The following is a 23,412-nucleotide window of genomic DNA, read 5'->3' as shown; positions in this document are numbered from 1 at the left end:
AGGCCAGCCAGGGCTCCATGGTGAGACCCTACTTTTTGTTTGTTTGGTTTTTTTAAAGTAAAGTATGTTATGCTGTTCTTTAATGGTTTATGCTGTAGTCTGTGGATAAAGAGAGACTAGTAGCGACTCTTGGTTCTACCCTGACATACAATTTTAAGGTTGTGCTCACAATAGCAGGGGACACAGGAAAGACACCTCCATCTATCTGGAAGTGAGGGAGGCATTTCTGGAGAAACTGAAATGTGGATGTGCTTGCCCTCTATTCATTGATATGAGCCAGGAGAAGGAATGTGGTGGTGGGAAGGCTCTTTAGTTAAAGACAGATAAGAGTCTGAAACCTTCTGCCATGTAAGCCACCGTTGGCCATTTAATCTCTTATCTGTAAAGGAGAACAACTATACACTGGAAGAATTTGCATGTTTGCCATAGAAAACCATTTAGAACTTCTATGTTCAACAAAAACAAACATCATGATGGAGGCATCACTGCTGTAGAAACCTTAGTTCTCTATTGCCTGACTCCTAGTCCAAGCTCAACGCCGGAGCCGGGAGCAGTCGAGATCTGCCAGTGCACTGAGTATCAGTGGCGGTGAGGACAAGTCTGAGCACTCTATGGACCAGCACCTTTCCACGTACAGTGATGGAGGTGCCTTCTTCTCTGCAACCTCAACAGGTACAAGTAGACTTTCCCAGATGGGCGTGGTCATGCACAACTGTCATCCCAACATTTGAGAGGCTCTGGCTGGAGGATTACACATCTAAGTCCAGCCTGTGCTACGAAGACACCAACAAAAACAATCAAGTGGGTGGTATGGACTGACAGTCATGAGGTCAGATCACTGACTGTTACTAAGCAGTGTTTTACATCTAAAAGTCAATTATTTGTCTGAGAAAAGACTAGAATCGTGGAATTACATGAAACTACATGTTTAACTTTAATTTTACTAGCTCTTCTCTTCACGGGAGTCATTAATTAGAGAAAAAGACAACCCTGCTTGTTGGATAACCACAGATGAGCTGTCTACCACATGCCTTTACAGGCTCGCTCTTTCTTCTTTGCAGGTTACAAACATGTGAAAACCACTGAGCTCCCACAGCAGCGGTCATCTTCTGTTGCCACCCAGCAGACAACACTGTCTTCTATCCCATCCCACCCGTCTACTGCCGGAGTAAGTAAAGAGTAACGAACACAAATTACTAGAGATGTGTATTTACTGTTTTCTTTAATTCTGATTATAATATGTATAAATACAAATAAGTATATAAACACACCCTGATGGGTTCATGCGTATTTAGGGCTGACCACTTGTTATTAGATAACCAATTATGGGGCTCATTCCTGACTGATTCTCATCTCTTGTTAACTCCCTATAGCTTTTCGTTTAGGAGTGTGGCCTTGTAAGATTTCTCCCAGTTGTCTTATTTAGGCAGTTGTATTGTTGAGGTTTCATGGGCGCCGCTTCCCTCTCCTATATATTAGGTACAATCCTGCAGCAGGCATTCCCGTCCTTTGGCTTCTTTGATGGGATAAGAGGTAAACTCATCTGCAGATATAAAGATATTTAGAATGCAATTAAGAGATTATACTGGTCTAGGAATGTGGCAGTAATAGGTTCTCTTCTAGGTTCTATTGGGTAGTTGGCTAAGTGTGTAGTACCAGGTATAATTACTCTCCACTGAACAAGCCTTAAGTCCAGTTAGACAGTCGTTGGTTATGGCCAAGATATAAGTGTCATTATTGCCTTTTAGGACTATCTTGCTGTGCTGGTCATTGTTGTAGTTCATAAACATCATAGCTGGGTAGGTCTGTTGATTTGTCCCTTGGCAGCTTGTATAGCGCCTTTAGCTATTATGAGAGCTAGTCCTCAGGGAGGAGACTCTGAGGTCAGATCAAGCTAAATATCCACAAGTCCTATGTCTAAAGTGGGTGGTGTCTTCAGCAGTAGGGACTTACTTCCAAATTATGGGGAGCAACCAAGGGCAGTAAGAATAGCCTATATGGTTTTGGGGATCTCTTGGACTCCTCTACCAACAACTCCAAAGGAGGTTTTCATGCCTAGTACTGGAGTTTTTGTTAGTCTATGGCTCTTGGGGGAAGTATTACTACTTTACTGATATCACTCCATTAAAGAAATTAAGTATAAGTAATATTATATTTATTATACGTATTTATACATTATATGCAATTTCAGGAAAGCATAAAATGATTCCCTATGGTTTTCTTTATCCCTCCTCCCCTCGGTTTTTCTCATTTCCCTAGCCACAGCACCTGTGTCCCACTGTTCCCCTCTCTAGGGCCCCTTGTTTCCACTCTCCTGCTTTCTGCAGTTACTCGTGTACACACACACACACACACACACACACACACGCACGCACGCACACACACGCACACACACAGAGGGAACTAGGATCTACAAATAAAAGAGAACATGTGGCATTTATCTTTCTGGGTTACCTTACTCAGTATAATATGTAGTCCATCCACTTACCTACAAATTTCATTTTTTTAGCTGAATGGTATACCATTGTGTATATGTACATTTTTATTATCCACTCATCAGCTGAAGTACATTTAGTAATTTGCAGTTCCTGGTTATTGTTGAGGAGAGCAGAAATGAACATGGATGAGCAAGCATCTGCACAGGATCATCAAATACTTGGGGCATATGCCAAGGAATGGTGTAGGCGGCTCAGATGGTAGATCTATTTTTGTATCTATTTTGAGGATTCTCCACATTTCCAGAGTGTGTTTTGGGTATTAATCTTCTATGAAATGTATGGCTGGCTAAGATTCTCTCCAACTCTGTGGGCTTGAACATTTCATTTGCTACACAGAAGATTTTCAATTTTACGAGGTCCCACTTGTCCATTGTTGGCCTTTATTCCTGGGCAAAGGGGTCTTATTCAGAAAGTCTTTTTCTTTCTGCCTACGTTTTATTCTAGCAGTTTCAACATTTGTGTTTTCATATTGAGGTCTTAGTCCATTTGAAGTTTACTTTGGTGCTTCATATTGAAGTCTTAGTCCATTTGAAGTTTATTTTGGTGCAGGGTCAGAGTCAGGTCTAATTCATTCTTCTACATGTGGAATCCAGTTTTTCCAGCGCCATGGGTTGAAAATGTTTTGTTTTCTCCAATGTGTTTTTTGGTTGTTGGTTCAAATATCCGATGGCTGAAGTTATGTGGACTCATGGTTTGATACTGTTGTTTTGGTGAGTTACATGTCATTTTTGCTCCAGTACCATACTAATTTTATCACTCTAGCTCTGTAATAGATCTTGAAACCTGATGGTAATCTCTCCAAACATACTCTTTTTGCTCAGGATTGCTTTGGCTATCTGGGATCTTTTGTAGTTTCGTATGAAATTTTAGGATTTTTCCCCACTGGGGATTTTAGTTAGGACTGCATTAAAGCTGTAAACAGCCTTTAGGATATCCATTTTCACTATTAATCCTACCAATCTATGAGCATGGGAGGTCTTTCCATTTTCTAGTGTTCCCAATCTTTCTTCAGTGATTCAAGTTTTCATAGTAGAGGTTTTTCACCTCTTTGGTTAGGTTTATTCCAAGGTAATTTTTTGAAGCTATTGTGAATAGGAATGCTTCTATTATCTGTTGCTTGCTGCTGTTGGCTATGGAGTTTTTTCTAAGTTGTATGTCCTGGCACTTTGCTGAAAATGTTGATTATTTTCTGGTAGAATTTTTGAAATCGATATATATCATATCTGCAAAAAAAAAAAAAAACACTGATTCCTTTTCAAAACCGCCTACCTTTAATTTCCTTCTCATCTTACAACTGTAACTAGAGCTACAAGGCTGTGGGTTTGCCACCAATAACCTTTGTTGAGGTATATATATTCCCTCTAGTCACACTCATTAAAACTTGTATCATGAAGACAAGTTGGATTTTGTCAAAAAAAAAACTCTATATCTACTAAAATACGCATGTATTTTTGCCTTCAAGTTCATTCATGTGACTATTGTATTTCTTATGTATATTGGATCATCCTGCATCTCTGAGATAGTCAACTTAATCATGGTCATCTTTTTGATATGGGCTTGTACTCGACTTGATGGTATTGTATTAAAGACTTCTGAGTGCATACTCAATTGGCCTGTAGTTTTATGTTGTTTTATCTTTGCCCAGTTTTGGCATTAAAGTGATACTGGTTTCATAGAATTTGCAGTGCCCTTCTTTTTTTTTTTTTTTTTTTTTGGTTTTTTTACGAGACAGGGTTTCTCTGTATTGTTTTGGAGGCTGTCGGTCCAGCCTGGCCTCGAACTCAGAGATCTGCCTGTCTCTGCCTCCCGAGTGCTGGGGTTAAAGGCATGCGCCACCAACGCCCGGCGCAGTGCCCTTCTCTTTTGTGTGTGTGTTCACTACTGAGTTTGTCTAATTACTAGAAGGTTGTTAATTTTTAAGCTTCATTACATTGTGATCAGAACAAATGACTTTTCAGTTGCTCTGAATTTGATTTGTCTTATGATATAGTCTGTTATAGCAACATTCATGGGCTGATGGGTAGAATGTATATTTTTTAGTGTCAATTGGAATATTCTGTTGATATCAGTCCTGACATACATAAAGTAATTCAGACGCTTGTTTTGGTTTTATCCAGATAGCTTGTCTCTTGGTGAAAATAGGGTAGTGAAATCAACTACTCTTACTGAGTTAGGAGTTAATCTTGCCTTTAATTTCAGAAGTACGCTATTTATGAAACTGGGTGTGGCAGTGTTTGGCACATATGCTTAGAAATGTAGTGTCTTCCAGATTAATTATTCCCTTGATTAGAATGAAGATCGAAGTTTATTCTGCCAAATATTAGGATAGTTACACCTGCTTGTTTTCTAGCCTCATTTGCTTGAAGTACTCTTTTCCATCATTTTACTTTTTAAGGTACCTAGTTTTTAAAGCTGAGTTTCTTGTAGACAGCAGAAATAGGTATCTTGCCCAATCCCTGCCACTAACCCCATTTCTCTTGGTTAGAGAATTGAAGCAATTAATATCAACTTTGCAGGGTGGAGTTGCTTGCTGTCTGTTGTCTTAGTCCTGTTTTGCATTTTAGTAATTAAAGTTTCATTTGTTTGTTTCCTGTAGCCTCTCACTTATGCTTATTCTTCAGTACAAAATATTGCTCCTGATATTCTCTATAAAGCTGGATTGATAAGTCCGTAGGTCACTGAGCAGTCTCAGGTTATAAACACCCGGGAGGTTTTTTGTCTTGTACAAGCTGATCAGCTGTTCATAAACATCAGTAGAGCACCTGAGGAGAGGTTTGCCATCAGTCTCGCACATGTGGGGAATGGCTTTGTCTTGGGAGTCCTTGGTATGACCACGCCATGTCAACAATATGCACTTTATTATACTTTTAAAAGACTTATTTTTATATGTAAGAGTGTTTTTCATGTACTATTTGTGTGCACCACTTGAGTGTGGAGGTCAAAAAAGGTCACTGGATTCCCTGGAACTGGAATTACATACAGCTGGGACTAGGAACTGAACCCAGATCCTCCAAAAGAGCAGGATTATGCTCTTAAAGACTGAGCTCTCTCCAGCAAGAAAAATCGCTGGTAGCTTGAGAGTGTGGATAAGAGTGAAACATTGTGCCTGGAGGTGGTGGTGCACGCCTTTAATTCCAGTACTCAGGAGGTAGAGACAGGTGCTTCGCTGAGCATTTGCGGCCAACCTGATCTACAAAACAAGTTCTGGGACAGCTGAGACCTATTAGAGAAATCCTGACTTTTGTTTTGTTGTTGGTTTTTGTTTGGTGGTAGCTGCACAGTCTCTTGTAGTTAAATTTATCCAAAAACTCGTATGCTCTTACCAATATATGCTATTTTCCTTGCTTTCATTCTCATGAATAGAAAATCTTCCGTGCTATGTACGACTATATGGCTGCAGATGCAGATGAAGTGTCCTTCAAAGATGGAGATGCTATAGTGAATGCTCAGGCGATTGATGAAGGCTGGATGTATGGCACTGTGCAGAGGACCGGCAGGACCGGCATGCTCCCAGCCAACTACGTGGAAGCTGTTTAGGCACTTCAAGATCTCCATCAATGTGCAGTGTCTGCATCTCTGCAGGCAACATTTAGTGGTGACTTCAGTGTATCCATGCTCTCAAGCTGCCTAATCATTTCACCTGCATCAGTATTGTTTAATATATTACCAACTCCTCTATAAACTATTCTCCACGAAAACAAACACTAATTCATCTGTTCAGTTCTCAGACTTACAGATTTACTCTTTTCTAGATTTACACATGAAACTAAAGACAGTAAAATATGCAAAGGCTCATTTTGCAAATTACCACTATCTTTCTACTTTAAAATAAGCTGAAATTCACAGCAGAATTTTGAAAAGCTTCTGTAGTGCTATGTAACCGAACCAGTCTTTCCCATTCTGGACATGCACAAACAGTAAAAGAAAAACAGAAGAGTGAATCACCTTTCTCCTGTTTACTAAGTGCTAATGCCTGGGTTTCTAATCTTGTCTCTATAAGTTATAAAGATGTCAGTCAACATAAACTGTCGAAAAACTAGAAACTAATAAAATCTGTAGTTCTGCAACAAACTGCTCATGGAGTTTAAGAGTTACCTAAATTTGGGGCTTAAACAGTGGACTGGTAGTTAAGAAGCACTGGCTGGGAGGTGGTGGCGCACATCTTTAATCCCAGCACTCAAGAGGCAGAGGTAGGCAGGTTTCTGAATTCGAGGCCAGCCTGGTCTACAGTGCAAGTTCCAGGACAGCCAGAGATACACAGAGAAACCCTGTCTCGGAAAAACAGCAAAACACGGAAGCACTGGCTGCTCTTCTAAAGGACCTCTGTTTAATTGCCAGCATCCATGTGGCAGCTAACAACCATTTGTAACTGGAGCTCCAGTGATAGCATGCACATGGTGCAGACATATACACAAGCAAAACATATAAACAATAAAACCCAAAGTCCCCCCCCCATTAAGTTACCTAAGTTTTTTGAATGTACTGATAAAAATGAGTAGATCTCAAAATGATCCATTTTTATGCATGTATTGGATTTTGGTTTCTTAATTCTTCCAGCTAACTTACGTCTCCTGACTAGAGAGTTGAGGCAATTAATACCAACTTTTGGGGTTGGTACTAATCCATACTTATTTCAGCAAACTTCCCTTAAGAGCTTTTAAGAGACCTGTGGTATACAATGTCAGCTTGAGGGATTCCTGCTACCTGAATGCAGTGGGATGACAATATAGGCAAAAACTTGTGTGAAGGAACAAGACAGACAACCAGTAGTGAATGTCTGAGCATTTGTTTACAAACAACCCTCCTGGAGGATCCAAAGACTGTCCCCATAACAGGACTACAGTAACACAGCTGTCTGGAGCAGGTTCTTTTACTTTTTGTTTTGGGCAGTGCTGGAGATCAAACCAAGGGTCTTGGTCATGCTAGGGAAGTGTCCCTTTTCCCTCAAGTTTCTTAACATATGCCTCTCTGAAACCCAAGAGGTTGAGTACTCTAGCAAAAATCACACGTGTGAATAAGGGGAGAATCCCAGTATGCCAGGCACTGTACTAGACATTGGAAATCATATGAGTGACAAAGTTGGGGTTCTCACATTACTGCACAAAAGTAACTTAAATCAGGGAGGTTTCTCTGGACTCAACAGTCCAACCGGTTGAGTAAGGAAAAACAGATTCCAATCTTGGTGACCATACAGTCAAACTAAACAAAGACAATACATGAAAGAGTAGAAAGATTACCTGCAGCAGGCAAGGGGTTGCTTGGGAATCTTTGCCAAGCTATGTTCTCCCCTGCCAAGGAGTGACAACCACCATAGTGAGCTGGGTCCTCCCACATCATAAATCAAGAAAAAGCTCCCCCACATACTTGCATATACACACACAAAATAATCAACACAAAGGCCTATATTTATTAAAAGTGAGGCACTTAGAGGGGATACAATGCGGTGTTTCTGCTAAGTTCTGCAGCCACCTCACAGCCCCCCAATAAACACTCAGATGCTATATTATACTGTTGGCCATTTGACTATTGACTTATTGACTAGCTCTGTCTTAATTACTAACCCATTCCTATTAATCTAATTATTTTCACGTGGTCTTCTCTTACCAGAGAAAAGTTCACGTACCTGTTACTCCTCTGGTGTCCTACAACACTCTTTGCTTACACTTCCAGAATCCTCCTTGTCTCCTAGTCCCACCTATCATCCTGCCTCATTGGCCACTGCTTTATTCATCAACCAATAGGAGAAAAACGTACAGAAGACATCCCCATCAGGAGCACATTCTTGTGCATGTCCAGTTTGCATATTAAAGTTCTGGCACAAAATAAGTACATCTACTTTATAAAGGTACATCAGCACAGCAATCTACCCCTTTGCCTGTTCTGCTTAGACACTAACAAGTCCATTCCCTTTGGCAAAGCAGAACCATCATGATAGGAGTGTATGACAAAGGACATTTCGTCAGAAAATTGGAAATGGAAAAGACCAGGGTACCACAGTCCTTTATGAACATGGCCCCTCAATGACCAGTCTCAGCCAGCCCCATCACCTACCACTATCACCACAGAGACCAAGCCTCAATCCTCAGTAAGCCTTGGGAAACATCCCAGGCCCAAACTCTAGCAATTCCTAAATTTTCCAGTGATTCCCTCCCACCCAAATCTCCAAGCTTCATCTTCACTCAGTGAAAATCCAAGCATCAATCCCATCTTGCAGTATTCCTCTAGGCCAAACATGATAGCCGGGTGTTGGTGGTGCAAGCCTTTAATCCCAGCACTGAGGAGGCAGAGGCAGGCTGATTGATCTCTGTGAGTTTGAGGCCAGCCTGGTCTACAGAGCAAGTTCCAGGACAGCCTCCAAAACAATAGAGAAAAAAAAAACTCAATATAATTGAGATTACCATGCATGGGCCAGGAAGCCCTGGCAATCAACTGAGCAAAACACAGTAACAGTCAAATCTATGGGAATGCTAACTGAGCTGCTGACATTCCTAAGTAAGAGGAAGGGAAAGGTCTTCCCTTCCCTGGAACTGCCACACCCACAAGTGATTTGGAAAAATATACAGGAAGTGGAGCAAGCTTCTTAAATGTGTTTTCCATGAGTTTTGTCACATGATTGGTGATACTCTGCAGTGATACAGCTCCTTTTAGCTGTACCTTCCAACTCCTGTAACCCCAGATCAGTGCTCTCTCTAATCAACTCATTGACTCAGAGTTGAATAGAATTGTACTCTAGGTCCCATTTGGGGTGAACAGATGTTGGGAAAATTAGTTAATGCATATGCAGCTGTCATTAACTTCTGGCAATACCTAAAATATCTGCTGCATATTCAGTGCAATGAGCTGAGCTATAACTTCCTACTCACGATTTACCATGGGTAACAGTTGCTAATACAGAGAAAAAAATTTTTTTTTGGTTTTTCGAGACAGGGTTTCTCAGTGGTTTTGGAGGCTGTCCTGGAACTCACTTTGTAGACCAGGCTGGCCTTGAACTCACAGAGATCCGCCTGCCTCTGCCTCCCGAGTGCTGGGATTAAAGGCGTGCGCCACCAACGCCCGGCTCGGAGAAATTTCTTAATCCCAGATATTTCTTTAAAATTTTCAACATGTTAATGTTGAAAAACATTTAGACTTGCTAGTTTGCTTTCCAACCAATACACTCAACTTCAAGTAATTCTACCTAGTGACATTTCACTGTGAATCCCACAAGGGGCTCAACGTTAGCCCAAGCTAGCAGCTAGTACCCTAACTTTCAGCCCCAGCATTGGCTTCTGCTCTTTTTACCAGTGTTACTGGGATTCTGTGGATCTTCACTACCACAAGCAAGACTATACCAGGTTGCAGAGAGCCTCAAAACCAGCTCTTTATTCCATCTTCTTATCTCCCCCCACCCCCCACCCCCCACCACCCCTGAGACAGGGTTTCTCTGTATAACTTTTAGAGCCTATCTTGGCACTCTCTCTGTAGACCAGGCCTGCCTCTGCCTCCCAAGTGCTGAGATTAAAGGTATGCGCCACCAACACTGGTCTTTATTCCATCTTCTAATGGTAATAAAGGGAAGAAAATTATGAGAGTTACCACTCATGCCCAAATGGGTTTGGGTTGTATCATGTCCCACCCTGCCCCATTCACGTTTAGATAAGATTACCCAAATAGGCCTGCTGTCCTTTCAAAGGGCTTTCAAAGAAGCCCTCATCTTTCAGGGTGTGACCAGCAAACATACACAGAACTTTGGCCTCAGTCCTTGAAAGCACATTACCTGACACTTTTTAAACAGACTGCAAGCAGAATTGCTGGGCTGTTGTCCAAGTTTGCTTTCTACTGTCATAATCACCATGACCACAGCAACTTGGGGAAGCCAAGGCAGAAACTCAAGGGCAGGAGGCAAAAACTAAATAGGCCATGGTGGAACACTACTGGCTGGCTTGGTTTGCTCCTGTGGTTTGTTCAGTCTGATTTTTTTCTTTTTTGGTTTTCTAAGACAGGGTTTCTCTGTGTACCTTTAGAGCCTGTCCTAGAACTATGTACACCAGGCCTCCAACGCACAGAGATCCACCTGCCTCTGCCTCCCGAGTGCAGGGATTAAAGGTATACACCATCACCGCCTAGCTGAGCCTGATTTCTTAATGCACCCTAGGAGCACCCCAGGGACAGCACTGCCCCCAGTGGACTGGGTCCTCCCCTATCAATCGTAAATCAAGAAAATGCCTTGCAGACTTGCCTGTAGGCCAGTCTCACAGAGGGACTTGCAGTTGAGGTTCCCTCTTTTGAAATGACTCATTTTTGTCAAGCTATAAAAAATTAGCAAGGCCCCTTGCCAATCTGACATACATACACATCACTGTTTAGTCATAACCCTCTCTTGTCTATCACCCAAATAGCATGTCAATCACAATATAAAACACAGTGTAACTTTAGCTTTTAAATATTTCAAAACTGCATTTAAAGTCTAAGCTTTCTTTAAAAAGCCAACACCTCCTAACTATGGGTGCCTTATGGAGGAGGGATAAATACTTATTCAGCCAGGTGGTGGTGGCGCATGCCTTTAATCCCAGCACTTGGGAGGCAAAGGCAGGCGGGTCTCTGTGAGTTCAAGGCCACCCAGGTCTACAGAGCGAGTTACAGAACAGCCAGGGCTGCACAGAGGAACCATCTCAAAAGAGGGAAGAGCCAGGGCACAGTTGCAATCAAGGCAAAAACAAAATCTTGAACACTGTATTTTAAAAAGCTCGGTGTCCAGTGTCTGGGACTCACCATCCTCGGGTTGCAAAGGGCTTGGGAAGCTCCACTTCTCCACTTCTGCCATTTGTAGTATATGCAGTTTGTCTTGTCGTCTCAGGATGGCTCCACTCCACACCTGGACTCTCTACAATACAACTAAGGCTGCACCTTCAATGATCTCTCCTAGCGTCAGCTTCTCTCTAACCTCTTCTGTCCTCAAGTATCCACTGCAATTGAGGCTGCACCTTCCCAAATTTCTTCCTGACCTCACAGCAGGGTCTCCAGCCCTGTTACATGACACCAAGCCTCAGCTTCTATGACCCCTTCAAGTCTTGTAGCTTTCATGCCATCAAAAACAGTACCTTGTGGGAGACTTCCACATTACTAAGTTACCAGCTGGAGATGCCTCTTTGACACCCTCAGGATCACAGCTTCTGGGTGCTGAACCTAAGAAAATACTTCCCAGATTTCACCTCAATGATGCTGGTCTTTTCTTAATCAACTAATTTCTCAACACAAGCTAACCAGCATCAACTATCTCTGTAAAAAGAGTTTCGTGTCAGTGGTGCCTCAGTTGTAGCTAACCAGAAACCAGATTCTTAATTTTAAAAACTGCTCAAATGCTCTGAAACCTCACAAACAAGGCCTCAATCATTTGCATTTCTATCAGCATCCCTAAGTACCCACAGAACAGCTTTGAAAAATTCCAAGAGTTCCAATCCTCCCCCCATAGGGAAACATGTCTAGATCTGTCACAGAAATACCCAAGCTTCTGCTACCAATTTCTGTACTAGGCAGGTTTCTTACTGTTGTGCTAAAACACATGATCACAAACAATTTGGGAAGAAAAGGATTTATTTGGCTTACCCACAATGGTGGTTTGATAAGAAGTTCCCCATAGCTTTGGCATTTGAATGCTCTGGTAGCTGTTTGGTAAGGCTTAGGAAGTGTTCTTATTGGAGGTATGTCACTGGGGGTAAGGCTTAAGGTTTCAAAGGCCTCCCTCCATTCCCAGTGCACTCTGCTGTTTAAGGATGTTGAGTCCTCAGCAGCTGCTCCAGTACCATGTCTGCCTGCTGTCATGTTCCCCACCATGATGGTGATGGACACCAATCCATGTACATCTGTGAACTCCACTTAAGCCTCTTTGGGTTTCCTTGGTTAGATTTCATCACAGCAATAGGAAAGTAACTGATTCACACACTCTGATCACAGTCCATCACTAAGAAAACCAAGGAAGGAACTCAAAGCAGAGAACTTAGAAACAGGAATCTATGATAGAGAATGTTCTTCTGTATATGTTTTTCTTATTGGTTGAGAAATAAAACGCTGATTGACCAGGCAAGATAATAGGTAGGACTAAGATATGAGGAAGATTCTGGGAAGTATCTGCAGAGAGCAGTTGCCATGGGATCCCAGGAAGTAACATAGCTGGGAAGAAACTGCCACTAGCTAACCAGAGGTCTGGAGGTCTGTACAGACAGGCAGGAAGTGACATAGCTGGGCAGAATCAGAATATAAGCAGGGACAAACAGGAACTCACTCTCTATGGACATGCTGAGCAGTCAAGATGTAGCAAGCAAAGGAGTTACAAGCCTGGCATTCCCCGGTAAGACCATGTGGAAATACATAGATTAGTAGTTATGGATTAATATTATGACAAAGCTAGCTAATAAGAAGCCATAGCCAGCGGCCAACAATCTCATAATTAATATAGTGTCTGCGTGTTCATTTTGGGACTCCAGGAGGCTAGGACCAGGCTGGTGGGAAGGATCACATTACAAACTCATAAGAAACTCTATTAGCCTGCTCCTCACAGCTTGATCTGCCTGCCTTTCATGTGACCAGGAGCCACCTGCCCAAGGGTGGCACCACCCATAGTAGACTGGGCCCTCCCACCTCAATAATCAAAAAAATGCCTGACAGACTTTCTGCAGGCCAAACTATGGGAGGTATTTTACCACTTTCCAAATGCCCCTGGTTTGTGTCAACAAAGACTAACTGGCACATAAATGAATGCAGTACTGTATAACACTTTCTCTCGTTATTTATTAAGTCTATGGAACCCATAAAACAGAAACTTTATAAAGCAACCCTGAAAAGGGGGAGGAGGCATACTGTTTGTTGACATGACATAATGTTCATAAACACGGGTATTTGGACCATGTTATTTATCCTTACATTCTTCAAGTCTCACACCACAGATATCAAAATCAGGGAACAAAAGTAAACACTAGAAATTAGTTTTCATACTTTTATTTTAAATAAAAGTACATTTTGATAACCAGCCTCAAATGGCAAATTATTACAGCCAACTCCCAATTACTCATGAGAAGTTTTACTATGAAGCAAAGACTCAAAACCACAAGTAGGACTGACTGCTGTTTCCAAGACTGTTAACAACACAACCTAGTGTAGTTAATAATGGGATTAACAGGTATTTTTCTAAATTTTAAGCTAAAATTAGAAAAACTCAAACATTACTTTGAATGTAAAACTAAACTTTCACTAAGGGCAGCAACTTATTCACCTATGACTAGCTTGAATTCTGTTAGGGCTGTCCACAGAAAGTGTTTAAAATAGACTGGAAGCAACTGCTCACTCTTCAACACAGAAAGTGAATCACCATATTCCACATTATTTCATAGGTATTACTTACTAGTGCGACATGCTTCTCCCTTAGATCATAGTCCCAATACCACGACAAGAACATAACATATTTAATGACTCAAGAAAAGTGTCCTGAAGAACTGGTTGTTTCATTAACATGAACAAAACTGTCCTCTGTAACAAGAACTGAAAAACTCTTAAATTAGAGGCAAATATTTGAGGATTGTATATAGGCCAGTCATCAAAACAGGAAAGCAGTCAACCAAACACAGTCTGACTGCAACAATAGAACTATTCTGGATACGAAGATAGAATTTCCTATTTTCTCATCAGCTTCAAATTATTTCTTTAAAAGTTCTTCCTAATGATTTAAAACAAAGAACAGGAAGTCGAGCTGGAAAGGCAGCTCAATGGCCAAGAGAACTGGCTACTATTCTAAAGGACTCAGGTTCCATTCCCAGTACCCACATGGCAGCACACAACCATCTGAACTCCAGCTCCAGATCTGACGGCCTTTCTACTGGCCTCTGTAGATACTATATGCACATGGTGCACAGATATAAACAAAGGCAAAACACCAACACACACACACACATACACACACCAAAAACAGGAGTTAAGGCAGTTTGTTCTGTGCTATGACTAGATCATCCTGCTGTACTTTGGTTTCTATAAATCAACTTGTTTCTTTTTAGAAAATTCTTATTTTATAAAAAATGTTTTAGATACTTCTTAATCAACTATGCACAAAAATAGTTTTAATGACCTATTTGTTTAATGACACACTGAACATCCTAGGTACATCTCTTTCATTAAGAACCAAGGCTTCCTTTTGGACATTTACTGCTGGAAGTATAGTCAAAGTACTGAACTGGACTAGCTCTACCTTCCAAGGCTATAATTATCACAAGCCACAGCACTCCCTTGATTACATATTTTAAAATAATCACTCATGTTAATTGTGAAAACAACTCCAGTACTTTTCAATGAGAAAAGCATTCAGGCACCAATGGCTATTTTCAAAATATAGGACTGCTTGTCCTTACATCAAATGGTTTTATCACCAAATTTTGACTGAGTGGTGGTACACAGTTAACACCTACACTGAGAAGTCGGAGGCAAGCAGATCTCTGTGAGTTAAAGAGGCCAGCCTGGTCTATATAAGGAGCCAAGCCTATAACAAAACCCAGTCTCAAATGGTTTTTTGGTTGAGGCTAGAGGATTACCCTGAATTTCAGGCCAGTCCTGGCAAGGAAGTAAATTCCATACCAGCTGGGACTGAAATAAGACTGTCTCAAAAACAAATTCACCTCTCCTGTCTTCCTCTCTCCACTGTATCACTTCCTGTGCACTAATACGCATATATTTAATGTTAAAAAGTTGGTTTTGTACTCAATTACAAACCACCAAAGACAACATTTCTTCTGCTACAACTGAGGCATAATTTACCTAGAAGAGGTAGTTCTTTTCAACATTAGAAGTTTTAAAACGCTGCCTAAATTATCAAGTCACATCAAGGGTCCATATTTTATACTAGTGGTACTTTTCCAAAAACATAGGTCATGTCTGCTTTTAATTAAGACAGGGAAACAAAATTATGACATTTGCCCATCTATTCCAAAAACTTAAAGCTTTTGCAAGAGAACTTTTACAAAATAACTACAGATCTTAAATTTGAAAGACATGGACTTTAATGGATATTTCCAAAGAGCAATATATAAAGCCAGGTACATTAACAGACATAACCATTAACTGAGTCATCAGAAACCTCAAAATCAATTAACATGCCTTTAATCAAAACATTTGGGAGGCTAAAGCAAGTGTTGCTTGTGGGTTTGAGACTAACTGGTCTACAAAGTGAGTTCCAGTCCAGTCCCCAGTCAAGCACCACCCCAATGACAATAGCTGTTCTATAGCCTGACTTGGCGAACAACAGGCTCTAAAATCAATCACGATAATGAAATGAAACCTGAGCATTCTCAGAGAGAAGCAAGGCACTGCAGTAAGGGACAGTACTGTCAACCAGCACTTTATTATTTTCATGTTTTTGCCTTACACCAAACAAAACCCTCCAATTAACATTTACAAAACATAACATGAACTTATATATTTTAAGACCCTACTTTTCCCCTGTTTTATGGGTTTAAAACAGACTCTTATTCTGTAGACCAGGTTGAACTTAGCACAAAGCAATCATCTGCCTAAGCCTCCCAAGTATTGCAATTACAGGGCACAAGTTACCATCATGTTCAGTGTCTAATCATTAACATTTTAAATGACTGACATTCCATTGACCCGTAAATATGTTAGTGGATTCCTGGATAATTTCAAGTTGTACTGGGGGGAAAAAAAACAAGAATCCAAAGGCGATGTCATTGAACAACTGTGCTTTTAAGCTTTAGACTTAAGTCCTATTTAACAACTGTACTAACCTAATTAATCGGATTCATCATCCACATTTGAAATTCAGAGTAAGATCCTTTAGTACTGAAACAGAGCAACATCTTCAGTTATAAACTCAGTTTGATCAAACTCCACTATGTTCAGACATGAAAAATATGCTTTGCATACCACTAGCTTCTTTTAAAAAAAAAGATTAAGATGGCTCAGCGGTTAGAGCACTTGCTGCCCTTTCAGATGCCATGGGTTTGATTGTCAGCACCCACAGGGTTGCTCACATCTACCTATAACTCTGGTTTTCCCAGGGATCAGATGCCTTCCTCTGGCTATCATGGGCACCAGGTATTTACATGGTATACATATGCAAATGCCAAGTAAAACACTTATGTACAGAAAGTAAGAATGTTTTTAATTGTGTGTATGTGTACACGTGTGTGCACCATGTCCATGTAGAGGTCAAAGGGGCAGCAGGGGGTCTCTGCTGGAAAAAGGAGACCTTAAACTACAAAAGACTTTACAATTGCAGTGGAGGTTAAACTAACTTTGAAACTAAGATTACCCACTGATTTTATTCAGAAAAACAGGCAAGATACATCCTTTGGAAAAACATAAAACTGCATGGTAGCAAACACCTGCAATCTCGGAACTCTGGAGGCAAAGGCTGCAGAAGGATCATAGAAGTTTGTAGGAGAAACTGCGGCCAGCCTACCCAAGACACAGTTGCCCTGCAACGCTCCTGCCCATCCTCCGCCCGCCCCCAGGCCAGCCCACATGAGCATGCATGGCAGGCACAGAGACTGCTGACTTCCAATGAGGAAAGGACAACACAGCAAAGTCAGTCTGGGTCAATAGGACCTTGGAAGGACGTATAATGGCAGGTCTAACTTCCTGAATAAATGAGTCTACAGCATACTATACTATATACTACTCACTGACTCGAGGTGCCTGAGTTGTTGGTGCAGTGTCTCCTTACCCCCTCCTAGCCTGGGATACACTAAGACTATATCTCAAAAACAAAAAGATAAAACATATGTGAAGACAGGCATTAACGATTTAGTAAAATTTACAAACGGTTTAATTATATATCCTATTTTTTTAACTAGACAAAACATACATATAAAAAGGGCAGTCTCAAATTTCTTCCACGTTTAGTTTTCAGTGTGTAATTAAACCAGTTATCTCTATAGACGTTTTACAGTACAATTCTGCAATGAAAATATCCATGCTAACTCTCCATTAAGAAGAAACATAATGAGGCACATTTTCTAGCGGCTGGGATTCTCTTCCAAACCAAAAGAAAACAACACAAAAAGAAAAAACAAAAAGGTAGTGGCATGTAAAATTTTCTGGTTCCAATAATTTTAATTACTCTGGACACTTAAGAAAATAAACTCATGTCTTAACTTAATACAAAACTACCTGTTGCTTTATTTGTAGATAGACTCCTACAAATATCCACAGTAAGTCCATGAAGTACTTTTACTATCCATATGGATATTTTGATATTAAATATATACAAATGTTTCTATTAAACAAAAAAAAAGGTATTCACAAGAAGCTGGAGAAACTCATGCAATCAAGGAAAGTTGAACTTTATAAATTAAAAAAGCAGTCTTCTATACACAATGTACAAACAGTCATGCATTTAAAAGTGAACACTATACCTCATAAGAGCACATTTTCACAGACAAATGCTGCTGGCACAAATATTTGTCAATGCTAAATGCATGGAATGTTAGTAAATTAAGCATTTTTATTTTGCACCCAACAAGTTGAAACTTGGTATTTCTCTCAAAGGTTTTCTACAGGTGTTATCTGAAGGAAAAGCTCTCATTTTTTTGCATCTCAGTACAGGTGTTTCACCAGGCACAACAAATATAAATATTTTGAAAAGTATAAACACCTTTATCAGTTCAATACATTGTAAATAAAACTTTTCTATTTTAAAATATTTGTATTATGAGCTACACCAAAATATGCATGAGTTAAAGTATGAAAAAAAGTATTTATATCTCGTTAGCTTTCAAGTTTCAGTAACATTTAAATTTCTTACAAAACTATGTATACTGGCCAAGAAAATACAGTAGGGAATATCTTTACTAACGAACTTAGAAAACTGACCTAATAATTCATTCTCTTTCAGGATTTGATATTCTATCGACTTTGCAAAGTTTCCTTTTTAAAATGTTGCCAGGTATTTTTAAAAGCCAAAAAAATAAAATCTGATGTTGAAAAAGCTTTATATTTCTCTTTAAAATACTAAGAATTTTCATGGGCTGGAGATCTCCAACGTGACTGTAGATTTCTTATTATTGAGTTTGCCATGGTACCAAGTTTCTCATGCATTTCAAAAAGCTGGCTTCCAGAGTAACTGTAGAGATCTTCTGAATCCAGTTGAAGAGCAAGAGCACTAATTTGTGCCATAAGATTTTTAGACAACGGGGTGTCTAAAGTCACAGGATCAATCAAATCTAGGAGAAAACAAAATACCACATTATCTATACCAGTTTTTTTTTAATGATCTGTATCTACAATCAAATTGAAAAGGAGAGAAAATAGGCTAAGATACACTTGTTCAAAAAAACAAAATGCCAGAAATATGTATCACAGCTTGGTATCTGTGTATGATGTAATTGAACAAAATTTCAACATCCTTATTCTACACTTTGATGGACTAGAAAACTGACACAATAATTAGAGAAAACAAAGTAGACACACCTAAAATTATAAATTTTCTCCCCCATGTACTTAGCATGAAGGATGGGGCACAATTTGGTTAATTAATAGTTGTATTCAAATTAAGAAAAAAAATTGGGCTGGAGAGATGTCTTGGAGATTAAAAGTCTATTCTTCCAGAGGAGCAGGATTCACATGGCAAATCACAGCTGTTTCTAATTGTAGTTCCAGGGGGCTCCAAAGCAAGGTAAAACATAAATACTAAAAATAAACATAAAAAAACCTTTTTCCTAAACTAAAGGTGTAAAGAAAGTTAAATTTTTTCAAGAAAGTTTCTCTTTCAAATTAACTATTGTGCTTGGCTAACATACCTGAGGCAAGCCTTTCTTCATCAGTTGAGAGGGGCTTGCTTTCTACTCCATTTACTGCCTTCTCAGAAATGTCAAAAACTGGAATCTCTTCAAGTCCACGAGATTTCATCTTAATTATACATTTATAACAGTAAAGAGAAATAACAAAACTTATTTTCAACTGGAATGACATGAAATGGCCACAGTCCATAATCAACTCAGTTAATACTGCTTAAAAAGCCCGCTATTACTAAGTGCACAAAAACAGTATCACAGCAGTCATGGTGGAGCAATTCTGTAATCCCAGCATGCTGGAAACAAATGCAGGGAGATCTGAAAGTTAGAGGTCAGACTGGTCTCTATAATGAATTCCAGGCCAACCAGTGGATACATAGTGAGCCTCAGACAAAGTATTAAACCAACAAGCATAGAAATTTATAATATATAATTTCTTAGAAAACATAGTAACAGTAGTTGATAAAATTAATTACCCAAGTTGAGAATTGTAGAAAAGGCAACTCTTAGTAATAATAACTATGGTTAAATAATCAGTGGCTATCTTTTATTTTCAAAGCTACAGAGAGCTCACTGGTAGAACACTGCCCAGCATGAATGATGTCCTGTACAAGGATCAAAACCAGAATAAACTCTCATAAGGTAATTCCCAGGTTTGATAGACCACTGGCTCAAAATTACTATGAAAAAGGTGTCATGACTCAACAATCCTATTCAAAAGAATAACAAGATGAAAACATGACAACATAGAAACTTGGATATCAACAACTGTAGAAGGACTTCTTATTAAAACCAAAGGAGAGCAACCCATAAGCCATAAACCCATCGTTGAGGAATGGATTAAGAAAATGTGAACCAAAGGAAAAAAAAAAAAAAAAAAAAAAAGAAAAGAAAAAAAGAAAAAAAGCCGGGCGTTGGTGGCGCACGCCTTTAATCCCAGCATTCGGGAGGCAGAGGCAGGCGGATCTCTGTGAGTTCGAGGCCAGCCTGGTCTACAGAGTGAGTGCCAGGACAGCCTCCAAAGCCACAGAAAACCCTGTCTCGAAAAACCAAAAAAAAAAAAAAAAAGTGATATATCCATGGAATACTGTTCAGTGATAAAGAAAGTAAACGTGCTTCAGACAGAACCAGCATGTAATGTTCAGTTCCAAGGGATCTGACACTGACACTCTATTCTGATCTCTAGAGTTCTGCATGCACATGGTACATATTGGTGTGTGTACAAAAGGCACACCCACACAAACTAAAAACGTTTAAAAAGAGAAAACAATGCTGGGTGGTGGCGCACGCCTTTAATCCCAGCACTCTAGAGGCAGAGGCAGGTGAGTTGGAGGCCAGCTTGGTCTAAAAAGAGAGTTCCAGGACAGCTTACAAAACTATACAGAGAAACTGTCTCGAAAAACCAAAAAGGGAAGGGGGGTGGAGGGAGGGGAAGAGAGAGAGAGGAGAGAGACAGAGAGAGAGAGAGAGAGAGAGAGAGAGAGAGAGAGAGAGAGAGAGAGAGAGAGAGAGAGAGAGAGAGACAGAGAGAGAGACAGAGAGAGAGAGAGAGAGAGAGAGAGAGACAGAGAGAGAGACAGAGAGAGAGACAGAGAGAGAGAGACAGAGAGAGAGACAGAGAGAGAGACAGAGAGAGAGAGAGAGAGAGAGAGAGACAGAGAGAGAGACAGAGAGAGAGACAGAGAGAGAGAGACAGAGACAGAGAGAGAGACAGAGAGAGAGACAGAGAGAGAGAGACAGAGAGAGAGAGACAGAGAGAGAGACAGAGAGAGAGAGACAGAGAGAGAGACAGAGAGAGAGACAGAGAGAGACAGAGAGAGACAGAGAGACAGAGACAGAGAGAGACAGAGACAGAGAGAGACAGAGACACAGAGACAGAGACACAGAGACAGAGAGAAATTCTACCCGAGATTCCAAATTAGCAGCATAGTTTTGCTTGGGTTTTGCTTGCTTTTATACAATTAACATGTGAACAAAAATATTTTAAGCATCATAAACAATACAGAAACCAAATCATTTCAAGAATACAGTAGTACACCTTGTACATGCCCTGAATAGGTGGCAGAATTAGGAAAAGTCACAAATCTATGTATAACAAGTTAAAGCTTGATATCTCAACTACACACATACATTAAAAAAGTGATGTATACATCTGTAATAATTTTAGGTAATAATTTTAGATATATTTGGATTTGAGCATCTAGATTATAGGAATGCTATAGCCATGGAACCACCAGTTGGTAGAAATGAAAGGGAGAAAAGATTAACAGATTCTGAAAAAGTAAAATGTAAAGTCTAGGTTACAGTATATATAAATAAAAGAGCAAACTTCCCAGTGAGATACTGCAAGGGTTTTTAACAATAGTTGAGAAACAAGCTTTTATTCTGTTGGTAAGTAAGCACTGGGTCTTTCTTTCCTTTGCTTTGTTTTTTTTTTTTTTTTTTAAAGGCAAGGTCTTGCTCTGTGGTCAAGACCATACAAAAAAGTACTGATTCAATTGTCTCTGTTTCCTAAGTACTGAGATTAGAGAGGCACGACATCACTCCCACCTGGATCACTTATTAAAAATACAATTCCTGGGGGCTGGCTCAGATGTTAAGAGCACTGGATGCTCTTCCAGAGGTCCTGAGTTCAATTCCCAGCAACCACATGGTGGCACAAAACCATCTATAATGAGATTTGGTGTAAACATGCAAGAATACTGTGTACATAAATAAATAAATCTTTTTAAAAAATTGATTCTTAGGCTAGAGTAGTTAACAGCACTGACTGCTTTTCCAGAGAGCCTGGGTTTGTTTGTTAGTACCCACAGAGCTGCTTACGAACATCTGTAACTCTGTTTCCAAGGAAGCTGATGCCCTCTTCTGGCCTCTGTAAGCAATGCACACATGTGGCACATTAAGACATACATGCAGGCAAAACACTCAAATATCAAGTTTTTACCTGTTGCTCATGGTACACTCTGAGAGCCTTTTTTACATTAAACACCTTTGGAGAGCGAATAGGAAGAGTTTTTATTTCAGATGCAGTAAGAGTACTCAAATCACCAATTGTTTTTATATTCTTGGCTCTGATAAGTTGTCCTAGACCTCTTGCCCTTTTAAAGAAAGAGAAAAAGAGAAAACATAATTATGCTTTTACTGCAAAGTACCTGTGATTATTTCTCCACCTAGTCCACACAATGTAATGAGCAAATATCTGGGGAATTCAAAATAAAATTTGAATCCTAATGTGTATCTGGGCTTAAGAAATAGTGGAAATCTAATAATTCTCTTTATTCTATACTTCAATAACATCATAGATGTGTTCTCACTGTTGGATTTATTATATAGAAACAGGCACACCAGGGATAAGAAACACATTTTCACACCAGCTTTCTGTCTATTGTTCAGGTTCTTCATCAGCTGTAAGCTATTTTCATCTTTTTAACCTAGATGTCTTTAATGTGACTTCCTTCTAGCTCTATGTGCATGTCTGTCATACTTCTTTAGAGGAATATAAGAAATGTCTTACTGAGGAATTATGCAGTTACATTTAACAATTCTCTAAAGATTTGGTAACCTGGGGCTGGAGAGAGACCCAGAATCAATTTCCATTACCCACGTGGCAGCTAACTAATGTGAATCCAGTTCTAAGAGATGTAATAACCCCCTCTTCAGGATTCTAAGGGTACCAAGGATCACATGGCATATGAAGACATACATGCAGGCAAAAAACTCATAAATTCAAAAGCATGCAAGTGACAAGACTAATAACAAACAAAATTTAATTAAAGTACAAGAGACCCTCAAAGAGGTCTCTTTATGTGAATCTATGACAACTTATTTAGTTATGCAATTTTCATGGAATATTCTTTCTAATCTTTTATTTTACAATACTTCTATATTCCTCAGAGGGTTTACAATGAGACAAAACAAAATATGTATACAAAAAGAGGCAAACACCTGGGAAATCCTAAGCTATTAGGATATATGCATGGTTTTACTTCTCAAGTTAAATGTGTAAGAAGTATATGCCAATTAATTCTAAATATGAGAAGCCTGACCATTAAGACATTCCTCATAAGGCAAGCCTGGCAATCCAATCCTGTAATACCAGAAAATAGCGAGGAAGGGGGCAAGAAGATCCAAAATCCAAGAACTCT

At 39.8% G+C, this 23,412-nt stretch overlaps 2 protein-coding genes across 5 annotated transcripts in view; one reads left to right on the top strand and one right to left on the bottom strand.

Annotated features, from left to right (window-relative positions):
- Neb (nebulin) overlaps nucleotides 1–6,569 on the top strand; it is a 237,063-nt gene extending 230,494 nt beyond the window's left edge. For both annotated transcript variants that reach the window (XM_040745341.1, XM_040745340.1), the window contains 3 exons: nucleotides 526–672; nucleotides 1,062–1,168; nucleotides 5,862–6,569. In XM_040745341.1, the coding sequence (XP_040601275.1) occupies nucleotides 526–672; nucleotides 1,062–1,168; nucleotides 5,862–6,035 (428 nt within the window). In that variant the 3' untranslated portion in view covers nucleotides 6,036–6,569. The remainder of the gene's footprint in view (nucleotides 1–525; nucleotides 673–1,061; nucleotides 1,169–5,861) is intronic.
- An 8,925-nt stretch (nucleotides 6,570–15,494) lies between these two features.
- The window catches only part of Rif1 (replication timing regulatory factor 1), a 53,848-nt gene continuing 45,930 nt past the window's right edge, over nucleotides 15,495–23,412 (bottom strand). For all 3 annotated transcript variants that reach the window (XM_040745337.1, XM_040745339.1, XM_040745338.1), the window contains 3 exons: nucleotides 22,212–22,365; nucleotides 19,274–19,382; nucleotides 15,495–18,697 (listed from right to left, as the gene is read on the bottom strand). In XM_040745337.1, the coding sequence (XP_040601271.1) occupies nucleotides 18,486–18,697; nucleotides 19,274–19,382; nucleotides 22,212–22,365 (475 nt within the window). In that variant the 3' untranslated portion in view covers nucleotides 15,495–18,485. The remainder of the gene's footprint in view (nucleotides 18,698–19,273; nucleotides 19,383–22,211; nucleotides 22,366–23,412) is intronic.

This window comes from Mesocricetus auratus, unplaced genomic scaffold (genome assembly GCF_017639785.1).
Source record: "Mesocricetus auratus isolate SY011 unplaced genomic scaffold, BCM_Maur_2.0 Super-Scaffold_100004, whole genome shotgun sequence".
In the NCBI taxonomy this organism is placed as follows: domain Eukaryota; kingdom Metazoa; phylum Chordata; class Mammalia; order Rodentia; family Cricetidae; genus Mesocricetus; species Mesocricetus auratus.
The sequence above is the reverse complement of the archived record's forward strand: the minus strand, read 5'-3'. Positions and strand labels throughout refer to the sequence as shown.